The sequence below is a fragment of the Athene noctua genome, chromosome Z (genome assembly GCF_965140245.1).
Source record: "Athene noctua chromosome Z, bAthNoc1.hap1.1, whole genome shotgun sequence".
In the NCBI taxonomy this organism is placed as follows: domain Eukaryota; kingdom Metazoa; phylum Chordata; class Aves; order Strigiformes; family Strigidae; genus Athene; species Athene noctua.
In genome coordinates this window covers 16,478,605-16,499,581 of record NC_134077.1, presented here as the reverse complement: position 1 = coordinate 16,499,581, position 20,977 = coordinate 16,478,605, and the positions used below count along the sequence as shown (strand labels likewise).

Sequence of the window (20,977 nt, the reverse complement as noted above, 5' to 3'; positions counted from 1 at the left end):
AATTTATTCATTCTGCTCCCATTGTCAGCAATCAGACAAGATTTGCAAGACCTTTTATCCCTAGGAAGAAAACCAATACTGTGAAACTGTTGAAACAATGAAAAGATTTTTGAATCATGCATCAGAACCTTCCCAGGTGAAGGAACTCAGCCCATATGATCTCTTGAAGTTACTCTTTAGCTTTCCCTGTGTAGCAAAGGTCTTCTGTCACATTGATGAAGTTAAGATTTAAAATGAACACATGTGATCAAGGCATTGTACCAGAGTATTTTGATTTGCTAATTAAAAAAAAAGGAGGAGGTGGTCTGCCCTAGTTAGTTCCTTCTGTATGCTTCGCCAGATTTTGTGTCTCTTGGGTGGGAAGCCACATAATGATTTTTGATGTTTACAGGATTCTGTACATGACAAAATAAAGCCTGAGGCAAGGTAAGTAGCGAGAAGAAAGGAGGATAGATAAGATGGAGAGCAGAACAGGAAGAAAACTCACACACATCCTTGTAATCATTAATATGAATGCTCTCCTGCATGTCTCGTTGAGGCTTAGTCTGTGGATGTGTTACAGGAAAGACTCATAAAGGAATGGAACCTGAAAGGGAAGTGAATATGCCCAGCCATGGTACTATTTATTTTTGCATTATCATTTTTATCTAGAAAGATGCTTGGGTTATGTCTTGCAGTGGTCACAGAAAGTTAAGTTGCTGATTCTCATAGCCATCAGATTTCCCAGTTTCACTTTCGTTGGCCCAGCTTCATTTGTGGTAGCAGTGTTGGCAATACTGATAGAGGCTGCTGGCAGCCTTTCTACTGTGTCTCATCTGTAGTATCATCTAGTGCCCTGTTAGCAGAGCTGGGAGAGAGAGTTGGAGCAATTGAATGACATTTGTACTTCCCCCGTGTGAATTCTTTCATTTTCATATAAACATGCTGATTAATTTTACTTGCAGAACTGGATGATGTGTATTCTTGCAGACATTACATGCAAATTTTTAATCCCTTTTCAGAATTCAATTTTATTGCTATATGGATATTTTAACATACTTAATTTTATTTATGTTTGATGCTTATGTCACATAATGGTAGAACATGGAAACTGCGAAACACCAGTAAGAGTAATGGAGGGCTGACTGTGAATACAAAGGTGCTCCGGTCTGCAGGGATCCTTAGGCTCATTTGAAATCCCCAGGACAAAATAGTTTGTCTGTGTTCATTTAGGATAATATACAGAAATAATACTGACTGCTGTTTCCAAAGAGACAAAATACTAATCAATTAAGGGAATTGGGTGACTGATATTTATTCTGTGTATTCTGTGGGGGAAGAGAGATAGTGTGTCAAGTTTTCTGACAGCGTAATTCTGTTGAAGTTGGTTGAATTGTGCCAGCAAAGATTTTGGTTTTATAATCTCACCTACTGCAGCAAATAATTGTAGGTTTTTTATGAGAAAGCTCAAACCAATAGCAATTAGTATTCTCCAGACCTAATTTTCCACCTAATAAGTAAAGACAAATTTAATTAGAAAAGATGAATTTGGGAATTCTGCTGGTAGCAGGTCATTTGCTTGTGTATTGGCTTCATTGAAAAGTCTTGTCTTCTGCTTCTTCTCCCTTTTGAGCGTGTTCTGATAGTAGTCACAGCACCAAAAGTGCAGTGTGCTTCAGCTGTGTGCTTCACGATTTTTTCGTTTTACCCAGTGTTTGACTTGGTCTCCATCTTAATTTTAAAATTAATATATAAAATAATAATGTTCAGGTAAGATAGGGCATGGATGCAATTGCACAATTTTTTTTGTGAATACAGTAGTCTGAACTTTTAAAATATCGATGTGATTGTCTCTCCTTATCTTGTGGATAAGGACTTTCTGGATGTGTGACTGCTTTCTGTGGACGCTTGAGGTTGGTGTCACTGTGGCTGTTATTGCCTCTTCCTTCCACCTTTGCCTTACAGTTTTCATTACTTGTCTCTTCCTGTCTGTTTACTCCCAGGGGTTTTTTTAAGTATCATCTGAGACTGATCCTGTGATCTTTAGTTTGTTATTTTTTCCTCTCCCTCTGCTGCTTTTAGGGTGGATTTGTTTGTTTGTTTATTGTCAAACTGTAAGGTACAGTAGGAGGGTAATTGTCTATCAGATGTACTATAGATTTTATTATTGATCATATCGTGCAGTAACAGTAGGATGTCAAATTGAATTTTAAGCTCTTTAATGTTGCTTCACTTGTGATGGCTGCTTTCAATTTTACACAAATTGGTGTTTTCAGTTTTATTTTTGAGTACACTGTGGAGAAACTTCAAGCCAGCTTCAGTGTTTGTATCCTTAAAATTCATACCTCTGCTTTGTACTCTGACATTTTGTTAGCACCATATTGTTTCCTTCTACTTGAATAGAAGCTACTTGTAGGTACAAACAATTGATGTAACTACATGGTATATATCTTCAAGGTGGCTGTACAAATTAGGCTGTTAAAACATAACTGCTTTCCATTTGTATGTAGAAGTATAATTTGAAAGAAGAGGAAAGATCAGCTTCTAAAATAGCCTGTTTTAAAGAGTGTATGTATTTTGTCCACTGTATATTGGATATTAAAACTTCATTGCTAATAAAATCTCCCTGTGAATACTTTTCTCTAAATATATTCACTTTACCTTTTCTCTCTGTAGGTGGAAGAAATTGTTGATATAGGAGCATTTGCCCCAGAAGACATTCATGTTCCCAAAATCTATGTTGATCGTCTTATACAAGGAGAGAAGTTTGAGAAGAGAATTGAAGTAAGTAGCTGAGCTTTTTGGTCACATTTCAGCTTGGGGTGTATTTTAGAATATGCAGGGTTTTTGCTCTAGCCACCAAGTCTTGGCACTGGGAAAATAGTGAGAGAAAGACCTGTCAAGTTTTGCTAAGTACTGGAGTTTAGGTAGGTATTTAGGTAGTTATTAGTTAGGTGGGGGCCTGAGAATTGAGCCTTGTTTCTTACACCTCAGTCTCTCGAGTTCAGTCCCTGAATAATTTAGAGCAACTGCCTGTAGTCCTGGATGGCTTTAAGGCAGTTGAAAATTTGATGGAAAATACCAATTCATTCTCCTTTCTTTTCTGGGTTCATCTTCTGTGGACACAAGGGGAACACCTAGACTAAGAGCAAGCATTGACAATTAGATACTTTCTTTTCTACCGGAGAGCTTTTGACATGGGCATGTAGGGCCATTCTCAGCCCCTTTTGTGCCTTGTATTGAATTACATTACATTGCAAAGGTCCTAGAACCTTCCTTTCCTTTTCTTTTCTTTAATCGGGAACTTTTTTAGCCAGTGGCATTTCTGATCTGAATAAAAGATGTCAGTAAGTATTAAAAACCGCAGCAATAATATTCTGTCACTGAAAACATCCAAGAAAAAAAATGATTATGTAATTTTCTTTGTTTCTGTGACTTTGCCTCACTCAAGCTATGTCCCTGTGTTCATTTTGGTGATGTGACAATGCTCTTAAAGTGCATTGAAAATTCTGTGTTTCTCCTGTGTCTCCATAGTCCGGAGGTGGGAATTATTCAAAATTTCATCAGAAGAGCTGGTGGAGGGGGAGATATATGACACAAAGGAAAAAAACATCTTGAGAAAAAAAAAGTGCAGAAAGGAATTGTAATAATTAAACTTTTATTATTAAAACCAAGTCACAAAGTCCTAACAAGTCACACAAGACCTTTTCTCTGAGTAGACTCTTTTATGAATGTTAAGGTTAAAACCCCTTTTTTTTCTCTTCTATCTGTTCATTCTGTGGAAGCATATTGCATATTGTTGAGTATTGACTGGAAACAGTTGTGTCAAACCTTCCCCCCCCCCCCCTTTGGGCATGTTGTGTTAGACTGCAGTTAATGGCCTGTTTCCTTCTTCTGAACTGATGTAATATCTCACAGAAAAGCTTTACCTTTCATGAGATAAATTAATTTTGAATTTATTAAACTGCTATTCTTATTGCAGTTTGTCAGTGGATGAAGAGGTGACTCTGTCCGGGGACACCTTTATACTCCTGATTTTCTTTGGCTTGCCTGCATAAGTGAATACATCTACCTAGCCAACTGTCCCCTTTCCTATATGCTTAAGAAAAATAGGAAATGAGAAGGGGAGGAAAAAAAAGGTTCTATAAACTGTACAGCATAGTTGTAACAGAGATTCATTTTGTTTGTGTAATTTTTTAACTCTGGCAGTGGTGCCTCTCATTAACAGAAGTATATGAAGGAAATGGCAGGTTTATTTAGTCTTCCATAAAAGATTATATATAAAGGAAGTGACTGTACACATGAAAGCATGGAGTATGATAAGTGGTAAGAGAAGAGATGAGGAATAAAGAGAATAACGAGAAGCTAGTCTGTCATAATTCTTACTGGCTTTAAATAGCAGTTCCTGTCTAATTTGGCTCAGATGTGGTCACAGAATCACAGAATCATCTAGATTGGAAAGGACCCTGGAGATCATCTAGTCCAACCATTCTCCTAGCACAGTTCCCACCTACAGCATATCCTTAAGCTCTAAATCCACCTACTCTTGAACACCTCCAGGGATGGGGACTCCACCACCTCCCTGGGCAACCCATTCCAACGCCTAACAACCCGTCCTGTAAAGAAATGCTTCCTAATATCTGGTCTGAACTTTCCCTGGTGCAACTTGAGGCCATTCCCTCTTGTCCTTTCGCTTTCTACTAGGCTAAAGAGGCTCAAACCCAGCTCTCTGCAGCCTCCTTTCAGGTAGTTGTAGAGGGTGATAAGGTCTCCCCTCAGCCTCCTCTACTCCAGACTAAACAATCCCAGTTCCCTCAGCTGCTCCTCATAGGACATGTGTTCCAGACCCTGCACCAGCTTTGTAGCCCTTCTGTGGACATGTTTGAGTCATTCAATGTCCTTTTTGTAGTGAGGGGCCCAAAACTGAACACAGGAATTGAGGGGCGGCCTCCCCAGTGCCGAGTACAGGGGCAAGATCCCTTCCCTGTCCCTGCTGGCCACGCTATTGCTGACACAAGCCAGGATGCCATTGGCCTTCTTGGCCACCTGGGCACAATGCTGGCTCCTGTTCAGCCAGCTGTCAATCAACACCCCCAGGTCCCTCTCTGACTGGCAGCTCTCCAGGCACTCCTCCCCAAGCCTGTAGCGCTGCTGGGGGTTGTTGTGGCCCAAGGGCAGCCCCCGGCATTTGACCTCAGTGAAACTCCTCCAGGTGGCCTCAGCCCATGGCTCCAGCCTGTCCAGGTCTCTCTGCAGAGCCTCCCTGCCCTCGAGCAGATCAACACTCCCACCCAACCTGGGGTCATCTGCAAACTGACTGAGGGTGCACTCGATCCCCTCGTCTAGATCATCAATAAAGATGTTAAACAGGAGTGGCCCCAAAACCAAGCCCTGGGAGACACCACTCGTGACCGGCTGCCAGCTGGATTTAACTCCGTCCACCACAATTCTTTGGGCCCGGCCACCCTGACAGTTTTTTACCCAGCAAACCGTGCAACTGTCCAAGCCACAAGCAGCCATTTTTCCCAGGAGAATGCTGTGGGAAACGGTGTCAAAAGGCTTGCTAATGTCAGGGTAAATTACATCCACAGTCTTTCCCTCATCTAATAAGCAGGTCGCTCTGTCATAGAAGGAGATCAGGTTTGTCAGGCAGGACCTGCCTTTCATAAACCCATGCTGACTGGGCCTGAGCATCTGGTTGTCCCTCATGCGTTGTGTGATGGTACTCAGGATGAGCTGCTCCATCAGCTTCCCAGGCACCAAAGTCAAGCTGACAGCCCTGTAATTTCCCTATCATCCTTCTGACCCTTCTTATAGATGGGCGTCACATTGGCCAATTTCCAATCTGTTGGGACCTCCCCAGTCAGCCAGGACTGCTCGTAAATGATGGAAAGTGGCCTGGCGAGCACCCCAGCCAGCTCCTTCAGCACCCTTGGGTGTATCTCGTCTGGTCCCATGGACTTGTGTGTGTCTGTGTGATGCAGCAGGTCACTGAATGTCTCCTGGGTTGCAGGGGGGTCCTTCTCCAGTCTCTGTCTTCAGGCTGTGGAGGCTGGATTTCATCAATACACTAAACTTGTTATTAAAGACTGAGGCAAAGAAGGCATTAAGCACCTCAGCCTTCTCCTCGTCACTTGTTACCAAATTTCCTCCTGCATCTAGCAGAGGATGGAGACTCTCCCTGGACTTTCTTTTGCTACTGATATACTTATAGAAACTTTTCTTGTTATCCTTGATTGCTGAGGCCAAATTAATTTCCAGTTGGGCTTTAGCCCTCCTGATTTCCACCCTGCATAGCCTCACAGCGTCTTTGTAATCACTGTGTGTGGCTAGCCCCTTCTTCCAAAGGCTGTAAACTCTCCTTTTCTCCCCAAGTTGCAGCCAAAGCTCCCTGTTCAGCCAGGGTGGTCTTCTCTGACGTTGGCTTCTCTTAGATCACCTGGGGACAGCCTGCTCCTGAGCCATTTAACACTTCCTTCTTAAAGAGCGCCCAGCCTTACTGGGCCCCTATACCCTTCAGGAGAGTCTCCCAGGGTATCCTTTCAAGCAGGTGCCTAAACAAGACAAAGTCAGCCCTTCTGAAGTCCAGGATGTCAGTCCTGCTTAGCTCTCTCCTGACCTCTCTAAGAATAGAGAACTCTATTATTTCATCATGACTGTACCCTAGTCGGCCTCCAACATCCACATTGTCCACCAGCCCTTCTAGTCCTTCCGGTCCCTCTAGTGCAAGTTGTACTTTCTCCTCAACCTTCTCTTTGCTTCAGAGAAACCCTTTGTGATTCTTCTTAACTTTTCCGTAACTCACAAGTGAAGCAGTTCTAGGGAAGACAGCTAAGGCATAAAAAGAAGGTTGCTGGGAAATTCAACAGGATTGATACTGGCTGCCTAATATGAAAGTGACTCCCAGCATGGGGAAAAAAGACACTGCAAAAATTCTTTTGTGGTGATGAAAAGGAACAGAGGATAATTTTACCTGAGGTGTTAGTTATGGCCTGAAGTAGGAGAGGATGTGAAGACATATGGGGGTGCAGGACATAATGTTGCCCAGAGCAGTTTTATGTGCATGGGAGAGATGTGCAAAGAACATAATCTCTGTAAGCAATTATTTACAAAAAAGGTGTTACAAACTTCTTGAATGTCATGGCATTTTCACCTACATGGGATTTAGAAAGCATCAATTTAAAGCCAGGAAATCTCAGGAAACAACTTCAGGGAGATTTATGCAAGATTATACAGATTTATATTTGAAAACTTTGTTGCTTAGCTCCCAGTATCTTTAGATGACTGGCATTTGTCTGTCTCATGCGTATAAATCTAGAGTAGCACCACTGAATTGAATGAACGTAGAAAGAGAGCATTTGTATTTTAGGCTGACATTTTACAAATCTATTTAGGTATCTCTGGGGTAATGAATCTCAGACTTGCTAGTATTTGCACTAATGCTTCATGCCTTCTTAACCAGTTGTCTGTGTATCATGTACTCTCTCAGCCTTGGTAATATAAAGAAATAACATTTTGCTCTAAGGCTATCGTTGGGGATATTTGATGACTTCATTAGTTTAGATCAGCTTGAACTGATGGAATAAAAGGTCTTTTTTTTGTATAAGATGGATAAATAACATTATTCTTAGACCATGTATCTCAGTGCAATCATGAGTCAGGCTTTTGTGTCTTGAGAAGCAAGAATCTGGATTCTAATCTTTACTTATGATTACTTCTTTTGCAGCGCTTATCAATCCGAAAGCCTGAAGACTCAAAAGCCAAACAAAAGCAAGGAGACAATGTGAGGGAGAGGATCATCAGACGAGCTGCTTTAGAATTTGAGGATGGCATGTATGGTATCCTTCAGCTGTGCTGTAGGTTAAAATCACAACTCACTAGAATAACAACCGCAGCTGTTTTGTTTAAGACATATTAATTGCCATGCTCATTGTCTTTCCCAGAGCCTGGAATTTTCTCATTTTTTTAACATCCTGTTGAAATAGGTGGGATGTTAAAATATAGGGCATCTGGAGTTTTTATCCAGGCATATCTGGAGAGTTTGCTAGCAGTTGAATGTTTTGCAGGCATTTCTTGAAAACTTTACGTACATTGGAAATGAAGCTTACTTGCACTGTTTGTTTTTAATCATGTAAAACATTTGACAATGCAGTTAGTCTAAAAGGCAAAATAATTAATCACAAATATGAGGAATCTAACTGAAAATGAAAGTGCTTGTGAGGAGAATAGCTCTAATCTAATCATAGTACAATGATAACTTTTTTTATTTACTAGTTTGCTGTAAGCATGTTCCTGTTCGTGCCTTAACCAATTCTCTTCAGCTAATCTGGGTATTGGAATCCCACTGTTGGCCAGTAACTTCATCAGTCCAGACATAACTGTTCACTTACAGAGTGAAAATGGAGTCCTGGGTTTGGTAAGAATGTATCTTGGTCACTTATTGCAGTGAGTTTACCTTGCAGTGACTGGGTTTTATTCCCAGCCCACACCCAACTTAATTATTATTTCACTAAAAATCATATTCAAATATATGCTTTATTGCATGATAATAAAATTCTTATTGTAGGGCAGGGAAGTCTTGAAGGAAATGCTAATTTCAGGATTTTAGTGCTACTTTGTTCTTAAGTACATGTTTTGCTGGGAGGAGACAGAACCTTCAATAGTTTGCAAGACAAAGCCTTCTAAGCCTTATCAAACATAATTTTAAGTAAAGATTAAAGTTAATATTATTTTTACTGTTGTATGGCTTTACCAAGTTGCACCTACATACCTTTTTCTGAAAAATGTTTGTCACTTTGGCTAAAAACAAAAACCCAAAAAAACAAACCAAACAAAACCCCCACTTTATGGTTATTTAGTAATTCTAACAGCCTCTAACAATATGCCCATGAGTCCTCATATGTTAGTTGATGTAAACTGCGACTTGTATCATCAGCATTGTTGTTCTGCTAAAGATTAAAAAACCCATGCCCGTAATGATCTTTTTTTCAGTAATAAGCATTAGAAGCAATAAAACAGTTATGAATTGTATCTCAAAGGTATTTTAATATAAAGCTTACATATGTCTGTGTTGTTGCCAGGGTCCTTATCCACTTGAAAATGAAGTCGATCCAGACCTGATTAATGCAGGTAAAATCTTTTAAATAAATGTACTTTATGGAAAATATTATTTATTATTATTCTAAACATTTTCTTTTGATTCAGTATTTGAACCTAGACTCCTGTTTTATTTACTTATAAATATTAATATACTTCTAACTGAAGGTTGGTTTTTTATCAATGGAGGTGTTTAATGTTCTAGTTAGAGAGCTTATGCTTTCAAGCATTTTAGTAGCTACTGAATGAAGCTTTCTTTTGGGCCAGGCGATAGAGGGTCAAATATTTCATTTCAGAAGTGAGATTGTTTATGAAGCCTATATGCGAACATGGATTTGTTAACCTGCTACTTTTCTCCTTCTATCTTCTAGAAAACAGTTTTCAATGATTTACGTTTGGGACATGTTTTAAAACATCGCATGTATAATATCCTGGTTTGTTCCTGACTAGCGAGTTGCCAGGAATGCAACTCATTTGCATTTGGAGAGGGAGCTGTAGCCAAGACAGGGGAAAAGAGCTCCCTATACAGAACTTGGCACACCGGAGGGCTCTGCTGCTTTTGCTGCTTTAGCAGGAGAATGCCAACCCTCACGTACTGTTTTAGCCCAGCTGGTTTTGGACATTTAACCTCAGAAGCAGCCATGCAGTGTAAAAATCTAAGCTTTTTATGGTTTTGTGAGTCTGTCTGATTTCTATTTTCTTCATGGAAAGTTGTGCCACTCACTGTTCTGTTCCCTTGTAAAATTACACCTATATATTGCATTGTGACAAACAGAAGTGCCAAACTTGGCACCTTATAAATTCTTATTGATGTTAACAGTATAGGTTATAGAACCATAGCTGACATTTTAGAGTTGTTTTTTCATATGGACAACCTATGCATTTTATATTTTTTATTTATGTATACATATACATACATGCACATATATGCATGGGTGTGTATGTATGTGTCTGTGTAGTCAGTACCCTTCTCAGTGGCTGTTAGCAAGCACAATTAAACTCTGAAAAGTCAAAGGAGATAAAAGAACTGACATCAAACAAGCTTTTAATTTAATATCAGGGTGCAGTCCAGCAATTGTTCACTGACTTGAAACATTTGCTACCTAGTTTAACTAATTGATACCATTATCATACTGCTATGTTATTGCCCCTATTTCAGTATTATGTTTTTAATAAGGAGTTATTTAAGGCCATCTTCTGATTCAGAATAAGAAATTATTAAGGAATTGAATCCAGCATTTCACCAGTAGCTAGGTAACTGTTGTGATACACTGTATGAAGGAAAATGTCAGAGGCACTTGAGAGCTGTATTAATGCTTGAACTGAAATTGAGGTCTTTTTTTTTTAAAAAAAAAAGGTAAATTTTGGAAGGTGTCACTGGAAGGGAAAACCGTATAGAATGAAAAACATTTACTATAAAAGGTGAAATTGTATACATGCACATTAGAACTTTAATTCTAATATGGGTGCATTAGAAATGAACATGTTAACAGAGTGACAATGGAAGAAAATACCCAAGAACTTGATAAATACTCTGAAAAATCATTGTGCTTTTATATGGATATCAAGATTACCTTGAATTTTTATTTATTCTTGATAAATATTTTTGAAGAGATAATCCTGCAGAGATGAAGCTAACATGGAATGTCAGAATGCAACATGGAAATCAGATTATGCCAGCATTGGTAATCCAGTGTTAAGCACCTTCCCATCTTCCTCTGAAGCTGCAGTAGACAGGACACAGGACAGGTGAACCTCAGCTCTACCACCAAAATTATTATTGTTATCATTGCTGAAACATTCAGAAGCTGCTAAATCCCACTGACAGTTGGATTGAGACTATTCTAGATGCTTTCCAACCAAATCTATAAAACCATGTAAAGAAAACGGAAGCTAAATGGCAAAGGGAAGTAGGTTTTCTGTTCACATTCGTCGACTGTAATGGTCCAGTATCATACTCAGAATACACTCCCAGTTCAACCTTTTGCCAAATTTTTATTTGCAAATGTGATTGTATTTCTCTGAAATAAATATGGGGTTTTTGTTTGTCACACTTTCTAAGTATCTCACATGGTTTATACCCACTGTAATTGAAAGGTAGACTTCTGTCTTGCAGCAGAAATATTTACAAGTACTGACTTCCTGAGAGCATTTTCAAGAAGTGAGTAATACACAGTGCTCTTGTTACATTATTCTGTGGTCCTCAGCCTATGTCTGTTTCTTGTCATCATTGCCTTAGCTTGTCACTTTATTCCAGGGTTCTTGTTCTATGTTGTTGCTTGCAGGCTATGTTGTCTCTTTCACTACCTTCGGTGGGTGCCTGATAGGGAGAGACATTTCAGGCAGTCTCTGCAGGTGGGGATGTTAGCATGGTGAATTCTGGTGATCTGCCTGCAAGACCACTTGTATGACCTTAATTCTATACTATTTTGTGTGTCAAAATTTAATTTCCGTACCATATCTTGGCATGTAATATACATCAAGTAAACTCAATAAGTTAAAGCAGGTAACTTAGGTCTCTGTTTTAACTTTCCTACAGTGATTCCTTCACTTTTGGCATCCTCTTAGTTAATCTCATTGACTCATTTTCCATGTTCTCTGGAAACTTTTTAATGATGTCTCATTCCTCTTCCCCTTTGTTGTTACACTGAATTTTTCTTCACAATGTCATCTGGTGCTAAAGTCTTCTTTCTCAAGTTTCTCATACCTGGTCTGTAATTTCACCTTTGGCTGTGTTTCTTATGCTTTTCCAGAGGCACTCTGTACACATGGTGTTGCTTAGTGCTGGCAGGAGAGGAAAGAGAAGGCTCTGGACAGAGTGAAAATAAGACACTTCCATGTGTGGTCCATTAATTGACCCAACCACTGTACAGAGAGCAGACAGAAGCACATTTTCTTGTGCACTTTTAACAAAGCAAGAGTGGACTAGATCTGTCATTTGTTTTTCTGTATTCTACATCAGTATCACTCTAGACTGTTCAGTCTGGTATGCTTGCTCTTCCTTGCAAACTGTCCTAAAAATGCCCTTTTCTATTTCAAAGGAGTTACCTGTCTTTTTTTTTTTTTTTTTTTTTTTTTGTGGATAGAGCGTAAAGCTGAAATCCACAGAGATTCTGGTGTCAGCAATGTCTTATTTGGAACTGCTGGTGGTCAGAGCTCAGGCAAGCCTATCATTAAAAACTATAACAAACTGCTTCAGAATTCATTATGATTGATTAAGTTTACAGGTGACATAGTATGTGTAATCAGGTCCATAGCTGTACACATTGCAAAGGAATTTATTTTTTGGTTAATAGCTGTGACTTCATTTGTCAAAGAGACAAAATGTATACATACTATAGCTTATTTCTTTTACAGGTAAGGAGACAGTCACTGTTCTTCCAGGTTCTTCCTATTTCTCTAGTGATGAATCATTTGCAATGATAAGAGGGTACGTAACAACACAAACCCTGATCTTTTGAAACATGAAAAGAGTAAACTGAATCAGTGACTGAACTGACTAATAATTTTTTGAAATGTGGTTCACATTTAACAACCTGTAAATTGGTCATGGACTTAATCAGTGATGGTTTACAGAGGATTAGGTCTAGCTATTGGAAACAGAAAAACACTGTAACTAGTAGATACAGTAGTGATGTTCGTGTCTACCACCACCTGGCCATATATAAACACATTTATAACTATGTTTTAACAACTACTTTTTGGTCATTTCCAAGTATCTAATCTGTACTTGCACTCAGTATATTCTCTTTGCTCAGCTTGCAACTATGGTCCTCATTCCACCTCCCTAATGGAAATTCACCATCTGCACCTGTTTTTTGTTTGTTTTTCGGGAAGGAGGTTGGATGCAAACAAACACTAAATCCTAATGGCTCTGAAAAGATAATGAGTGCATGTAAATATGTGAAGGAGTGCACTTAAAAGTATGAGTTCAGAGCTGATTGACTGTGCATGCAATTAGCCAAAACCAAGCAAAAGTAGTAAAGTCTTTGAGGGTCACTAGGCAGACAGAAAAATTTACATCAGCAATACGTCTAGAGAGGAAAAAAAACCCAACTACATGTGTGACAAAATGGTTGCTACCTTTGTGATATGCCATTGTTATTGTATTGATGTAACGGGAATATGAATAAAAGCTTGTTAAGATTTCTGGGCTGTTACTTGAACATGATATGCTAATTACACACTTTCTGTTGCCAGAGGCCATGTTGATTTGACAATGCTTGGAGCTATGCAGGTGTCTAAGTACGGTGACCTGGCCAACTGGATGATTCCTGTAAGTAGGTGTTTGTGCTACTGTCAGTGGACTGTGTTTAGGATAATATAAATGTAGTTGAAGGTCAAAGGAGAAAATTGCTGAAGCAGAAGGGGGAGTTGTGAAGCTCTAAGCATTAAAACAGAGAATATATACAGCTTTAAGGTTAACAGGTTTTCTTGAATATTGCTGGCACCAACCAATCAATTATCAGGAGTCAGCCCTCTAAAATGATGCTTGTGCTAAGCATTGTGAAAAGCTAAGATGATTTATGTAAGCCTTTTTCCTTCCTCTTGGGTCTGTGCCCTCCAAAAGTCACTTTTTTTGCTGAGGACTGATGTTTTTCCTTGAGAGTGACACCTCTTGTATAGTTGTACCTGGAGCAAGAACTTGAAGGCGTAAAATAGCATGTAGCTCTTCATAAAATTATAAAAAAATGTCTGAATTATTTTTCTCAGTGTTCCTGTCAGAGATCACAGTGTTGCCATTTTGAATACATCTAGAAGGAGGCAATACTATCATATTGACCCAAATAGTCCTACAGGTTTCAACCATAGAAATATAAACTAATCCCAGTATTATTTAAGCAGCTGATGGCATGAAGCTATTCTTTGAACACAGTTTATGTTTTAACATTAAACAACATATGTATCTTTCACATGGTTTACAAGTTTGATATTTTCAACAGCTATCCATATGGTATCTTCTGATACAGTTTAGCCAGATGTAAGGTAATGAGGCATATTTCTATCTGTCTGAGCAGTGCTAAAGGTCTCAGGAAAGTCTTTAAAAACTGAAAGCTCGGCAGAGGAGGAAAAGAACCTGAATGAATGTCCTGTCTGTTGGAGAAGTGTTACTTTAACTGAGCAGTCTGTATAACTCAGTGTCAGGCCTGGGAGCACTCAAGTCATGGATCAGTAGCCGGAGCACAAGCTACTTTTAGTGAGAAGGAATGAAGATGGGGTCTGTACAGGCAGACGTGGGAGAAGGGGTTATCTAAAGGGCTATTCCAGGTGTCTGTGTGAGCAACTGTAGGGGATGTGAAGGAGTTATGACTAGGTTGGAATATAGCACATAGAAGATAAATCCATAAGAAAACAGTCTTCCTTAGATGTTCTCCCAGCACAACCTGGTTTTATGGTCACACAACTGAGAACAGACAGACTAGTGCTGGCTAGATCTTTTCAGACCCCAGTGATACAAATGCTCGCTTTTTCTAGGCTCTTTCCTACTTCCAGTGTCATCCAGTTAACAGTGTGAAACATGGGGTCTGAAAAATAATGCCACTGTTAGTGCATCACCCTGGGATCTTTTGTGTGATCTTGCATTGCTGTTTTATGTCTTTTTAAAGAACTCTGTGTTCTAAACATAATCTGATGGTCAGATAGACTGTAGGAGTCCAAGTATGAGATCCATTAAGGTAATACTGGTTAGCTTTGCAGTGTCCAATTCCAGGTTCTTTTTTTGTCTTAAATTACATGAACTTGTCACTGGAATCCAGAATAATGAAACCAACCTCTACAGAGGAACACACACACTTTGAAATATAAAGGGTAAACCTAATTACTTTTTTAACCCTGGGTTTGCTGTTCGAGCCAATACAAAAGTATGATAGTGTGAGTTTTCAGGGAGTTGAAACCTCAGGTAACTAAAATAGGACTTCACCTGATTTATCCGTGGCTCTGTATCTCAAAGGGGTTTTTTACACTAATTACATATTTAAAATAGCTAACTTTAAAAAACTTACAATTAGTAAACTGGGTTTTTTTCAGATGATTGATATAACTAAATATAATTAGTCTGCACTGTTAGTCTGGTACTGCAGGTGTGTGTCACTGAGAAGCTGAGCGGGATATTTTTTCCTTCATGTCAGTCTTAAGGACTATTCTTTTACTGGATGAAGTAGCTTTGGTTTTGTGAAATCACTTCCTTCGCATTATCTTGTGGTGGCTGTGATGTCTTATACAAGTAGAAATTACTTGCTTACGTAGTGGGTCCTAAAAATTATTCAGAATTATTACATTCTCTGTCAAAATTTTGAAGTTAGATTAGAAAAAATATTGAAAGGCAGGTTGTTACAGTATAAACTCAGTTTTTATATGTAAGTAGTATTTAGAGATTTTCTTATAGGTGCAGTTCAAGGTGATTTTAATCTATACATATTTTTATTTCAATTGTCAGATAAATTTTAGGTTTTCTTTGGATGGGTTGCCTTTGGCTGATGTTCCCTTTATACTTTTAAAAAATGGAAGTCACTGTATAAATGTGTCCTTTATGTTCAAAATGACTTAAGTCCTGAGATTTTATTTTTGACAATCTTTTAGTCCTGCAAAAGCAATGTTAAATGTTCCTGCACATGATAAAGTCTTCTGTTTACTCAAGCTGTTTCTGAAAGGCCTATTGGAAAACAGAAGGGGATGGGTAGGAAGAATTGCTTTGTTTGCTTTTTTGTTGCTTTTATAAACTGAAGTGGCAAGAGAAGTAATCTTAAAAATGCCCAAGTGAACAAGTAATGAATAAAGATTCCTGCTGTAAATTATTCCAAGTAAATCATCAAAAATGCATCTCTAGTGATAGCTCACAAAGCTGTAATCATCAGTGAATAGATCTTAATACCAAAGAATCCCAGTAATTTCAACTGACCATATTGGTGTCTCAGGATATAAAATTATATGCAGTTAGCACCTGTGCTGAATCTAAAAGCTATTCACTAGAGCGTTCATTCTTGAAAAGCAATGTCATGAGCTAGAGCAATTTACCACTTGTTTTTTTGCTGGTTTTGGTTTACTTCGGGTAGGTTTTTTTGTTTCCTTTTTTTTAAAAAAAAAATGACCATTGTGCTGTTTTTCCGGTTTTATTTTTATTTTGACCTCCACTCATGCTGGCTTTTCCTAGGACTTTCCTGCTATGTTCCAAACCTTTTAGCAAGCAGTGTTCACGGTTGTTATTCATGATAGTATTTGTAAATAGAGTTGCAGGACTCTTTCTTTTTAAATTAAAACTTGCAGTTAAAATAAACATGTATTGCCATTTTCTTATGCCATCTTTTGATTTTTTCATAATTCTCTTTTTTTCTATGTTTTAAAAAATCAGTCATGCTTAACAAGCATTTTCTAAACTTGATAAACTACATGTATTTATATTTTATACAACAAACTTATGTTTACTCAAACAACTTTAACCTTTGACCTAGACTTAGGCTGAACAAAAGCATGGCATTCACATACACTGCAGGCACAATTAATACTTACAGTACCACATACTCTTTTCAGGGACTAAGTAATACTCACTTTTCCAGTAGCTTTGTGCACTTTTTACTTTCTTTCAGAATAGTTTTTGACATATAGAAGTTTAAATGGTATTTGATGTAAAATCATGATGTTGAAAATCTTTCACTGACAGTTTTTGTGACTTATCTTTCAAAATCAGAACTATCAAAAGATGAAACCATTATTCTGCATTAATAAAACAGATTCATTTACAAAGATACTTGTTGAAACATTGAAGCTTAGATTTTTTTTAACAGTCCTCCAGGTCAAAGGGAAGGAATTTGAAAGGGCCAGTTGCATCAGGTGAATCAACAGTTGGTTACAGGACTAGAGCCACATACAGGCGTTCAACTACTTAGACCATGGGACTCTGAGAAACCTGGTCTGCAGGGAAATGATAGGTTCCATCTGTCAGGGAAGGGAAAGAGCATCTTTGGCTATCAGCTTGCCAAGCTGATGAAGAGGGCTTTAAACTAAAGTTTACAGAGGAGGGGAACTTCAGTCCATCCTACTCATATCATTTTGATGCCAGTGCCAGCAATAGATGCCCAGAGCCTGGAGAGGGATCACAGGTCAGCAGGAGAGCACCTGAAGAACAGCACAAAGGAATTCCAGCCAGTAGGTCAGCTTCATCAGGGGCTCAACTTAAATGTCTCTATGCAAACACACTAACATGTATGTTTCATAATAATAATAATAATGTGATAATTGTTATAATTATTCATGAGAAGTTAAGACACGCGCTGCCTGCAGGGCTGTGATGTTGTTGGCATCACAGAGACGTGGTGAGATGACTCCTGTGACTGGAGTGTTGGAATAGAAGGATACAGGCTCTTTAGGACAGGCAGGGGAGAGGAGGAGGGGATGTCACCCTCTATCTATGTCAGTGACCAGCTGGAGTGCATGGAGCTCTGCCTGGGGATGGATGAGGAGCTGACCATGAGTTTATGGGTCAGGATTAAAGGAAAGGCAGGGACAGGAGACATTAGAGTGGGGGTCTGCTACAGGCAACCTGACCAGGAAGACCGAGCAGATGATGTCCCCTGTAGACAGGCAGGAGCAGCCTCATGTTCACAGGCCCTGGTCCTCATGGGGGACTTCAACCACCCCGATTTCCTGTTGGAGGGGCAACACAACAGGGCATAAGCAATCCAGAAGGTTCCTGGGATGCATTAATGATAAATTCCTTCTCCAAGTGGTAGAGGAGCCAACGAAGAGAGATGCTATGCTGGACCTTGTTCTCACCAAAAAGGAGGGGCTGGTGGGGAGTGTGAAGCTCAAGAGCAGCCTTGGCTGCAGTGACCATGAAATGGTGGAGTTCAAGTTCCTTGGGGTGGTGAGGAGGGAGCACAGCGAGCTCGTTACCCTGGACTCCAGGAGAGCAGACTTTGGCCTCTTGAGGGATCTGCTCGACAGAGTAGCATGGGGTAAAAGCCCTGGAGGGAAGAGCAGCCCATGAAAGGTGGTTGATATTCAAGGATCACCTCCTCCAAGTTTAGGAGCAAGGCATGCCGACAAAGAGGAAGCCAGGCAAGAACACCAGGAGACCTGCATGGATGAACCAGGAGCTCTTGGACAAGCTCAAACACAAAAAGACGCCTACAGAGGGTGGAAGCAAGGACAGGTAGCCTGGAAGGAATAAAGAGAAACTGTCTGAGCAGCCAGGGGATCAGATTAGGAAGGCCAAAGCCCTGTTTGAACTTAATCTGGTCAGGGACATCAAGGGCAACAAGACAAGCTTTTATAGGTACTTTGGTGATGAAAGGAAGACTAGGGAAAATGTGGGCCATCTTGAGAAGGAAGCAGGAGACCTGGTTGCCCAGGGTACAGAGAAGGCTGAGGTACTCGGTGATTTTTTTGCCTCAGTTTTATCTGGCAAGGGCTCCAGCCACACTGTCCAAGTTGCAGAAGACAAATGTGGGGACTGGGAGAGTGAAGAACTGCCCACTGTAGGAGAAGATCAGGTTTGAGACCGTCTGAGGAACCAGAAGGTGCACAAGTCCATGGACCTGATGAGATGCATCTGTGGGTGTTGTGGTTTGAACCCAGAGACAACTGCACACCATACAGCTGTTCACTCACCCCTTCTCTCCCCCCCACCTTCCCCTCCAAACGCTAGGAAGGAGAAAAATAAATCAAAAGGCTCAGGAATCTGGATAAGGACAGGAAGGGATAGCTCACTCATTAAATGATGACAGGCAAATGACAGACTTGTTAGGTGAAGCAAAACAATAACTCTTTGATTTCTTTTGAAAAGCATTCGACACAGTTCCCCATAGAATTCTCATGGAAAAACTGGCTGCTCATGGCCTGGATGAGTAAATGGTCTGCAGGGTCAAGCACTGACTGGATGGATGGTCCCAGAGAGTGGTGGTCAATGGTGTTAAATCCAGCTGGTGTCCGGTCACAAGTGGTGTTCCTCAGGGCTCGGTGTTGGGACCATTTCTGTTTAACATCTTTATTGATGATCTTGATAAGGACATAGAGTATCATCAGTAGATTCGCAGATGACACCAAGTTAAGCGGAAGTGTCAATCTGCATGAGGACAGGGAGGCTCTACAGAGAGACTTGGATAGATTGGATCGGTGGCCAACATTAATGGGATGAGTTTCAACAAGGCCAAGTGCCAGGTCCTGCACTTGGGCCACAACAACCCCCTGCATGGCTACAGGCTTGGGGAGGTGTGGCTGGAGAGCTGTGTGGGAGAGAAGGATCTGGGGGTTCTAATTGACAAGCAGCTGAACATGAGCCGGCAGTGTGCCCGGGTGGCCAAGAAAGCCAATGGCATCCTGGCTTGTATCAGAAACAGTGTGACCAGCAGAAGTAGGGAGGTGACAGTCCCCCTGTGCTCTGCACTGGTGAGGCCACACCTGGAGTATTGTGTCCAGTTTGGGGCACCTCAATACGAGAGAGATCTCGAGGTGCTGGAGCGAGTGCAGAGGAGGGCAACGGGGCTGGTGAAGGGCCTGGAGAACAAATCCTGTGAGGAGTGATTGAAGGAGCTGGGACTGTTTAGTTTGAAGAAGAGAAGGCTGGGGGGAGACCTCATCACTCTCTACAACCTCCTGAAAGGACATTGTAGAGAGACTGGTGCTGGTCTCTTCTCACAGGTGTTTAACGATAGAACAAGAGGCTTTAAACTGCAGCAGGGGAGGTTTAGACTGGACATTAAGAAAAAAATTTTCACAGAAAGAGTGGTCAGACAGTGGAATAGGCTGCCCAGGGAGGTGATGGAGTCACCATCTCTGGATGTGTTTAACGGTCGTTTGGATGTGATGTTGGGAGATATGGTGTAGGGGAGAACTCTGTAGAGTAGGGCTGAGGGTTGGACTCAATGATCCCAAGGGTCTTTTCCAACCTGAAGGAATGATTCTATGATTCTAATTCAAACACTAACAAAAGCAACACTTAACAGACAAAATGAGACAGTGGGAAACATTACCATAGCTTAAAACACCTCCCCCACCCCTCACTTTTTCCCAGACTCAGTTTTGTTCCCCATACCTCCCCCAGCAGTACAGGGGGCAGGAGATGCAGGGTGCAGTCAGTCCACCACTTTTTCCTCCACGGCAGGGGAGAAGCAGTCTTCTGCATTCTTTCCCCTGCTCCACATGGCATCCCTCTTACAGGAGACAGTCCTTCACAAACTCTGTTGTGAGTCATCCCCACAGGATGCATTATACTTGAGATGCTCCAGCATGGGTCACCTCCACATGCTGCAGTTCTCCCAGCGGTAAACTACAACAGTGGGAGCTTCCCACACAGTCCCAGGGGTCTTCCACAAGCTGCAGGCAAATCTCTGCTCCTCTGGTGACCTCCATGGGTGTCAGGGGGGGCACTTGGCTCAAGTGCAACTCCTCCACCTTCCTTCCACTGACCTCAGTGTTTGCACAGGTATCCTTCTTGTAACACCTCCTCACAAGTTGTCCCTCCCTCAGGTTTTCCTTTTTAAATATGTTATTGCAGAGGTGCAGCTAATTGGCCCGACCTTGCCCAAAGGTGGGTCTGACTTGGAACTAGGGGAGCTTTCTGGAAGCTTCTCACACGGGACCACTGCTGTAACCCCTTCCCCTGCTGCCAAAACCCTGCCACTTAAACCCAGCACAGCGGGTCCTGAGGGAACTGGTGAATTAAGTGTCTAAGCCACTATCCATCATATCTGAGAAGTCATGGCAGTCCAGTGAAGGTCCCCCTGACAGGAAAAGGGGAAACATAACCCCATTTTAAAAAAGGAATTTAAGAGAAGACCCAGGGAACTACAGGCCAGCCAGTCGCACCTCTGTGCCCAGCAAGATCATGGAGCTGATCGCCCTGGAAACTATGCTAGGGCACATGGAAAATAAGGAGGTGATTGGTGACAGCCAACATGGCTTCACT

At 40.7% G+C, this 20,977-nt stretch overlaps 1 protein-coding gene across 2 annotated transcripts in view; it reads left to right on the top strand.

The window, feature by feature from the left end:
- The window catches only part of OXCT1 (3-oxoacid CoA-transferase 1), a 100,431-nt gene that overhangs the window by 47,397 nt on the left and 32,057 nt on the right, over positions 1-20,977 (top strand). For both annotated transcript variants that reach the window (XM_074933080.1, XM_074933079.1), the window contains exons 8-13: positions 2,656-2,763; positions 7,706-7,817; positions 8,301-8,395; positions 9,060-9,108; positions 12,433-12,505; positions 13,276-13,351. In XM_074933080.1, the coding sequence (XP_074789181.1) occupies positions 2,656-2,763; positions 7,706-7,817; positions 8,301-8,395; positions 9,060-9,108; positions 12,433-12,505; positions 13,276-13,351 (513 nt within the window). The remainder of the gene's footprint in view (positions 1-2,655; positions 2,764-7,705; positions 7,818-8,300; positions 8,396-9,059; positions 9,109-12,432; positions 12,506-13,275; positions 13,352-20,977) is intronic.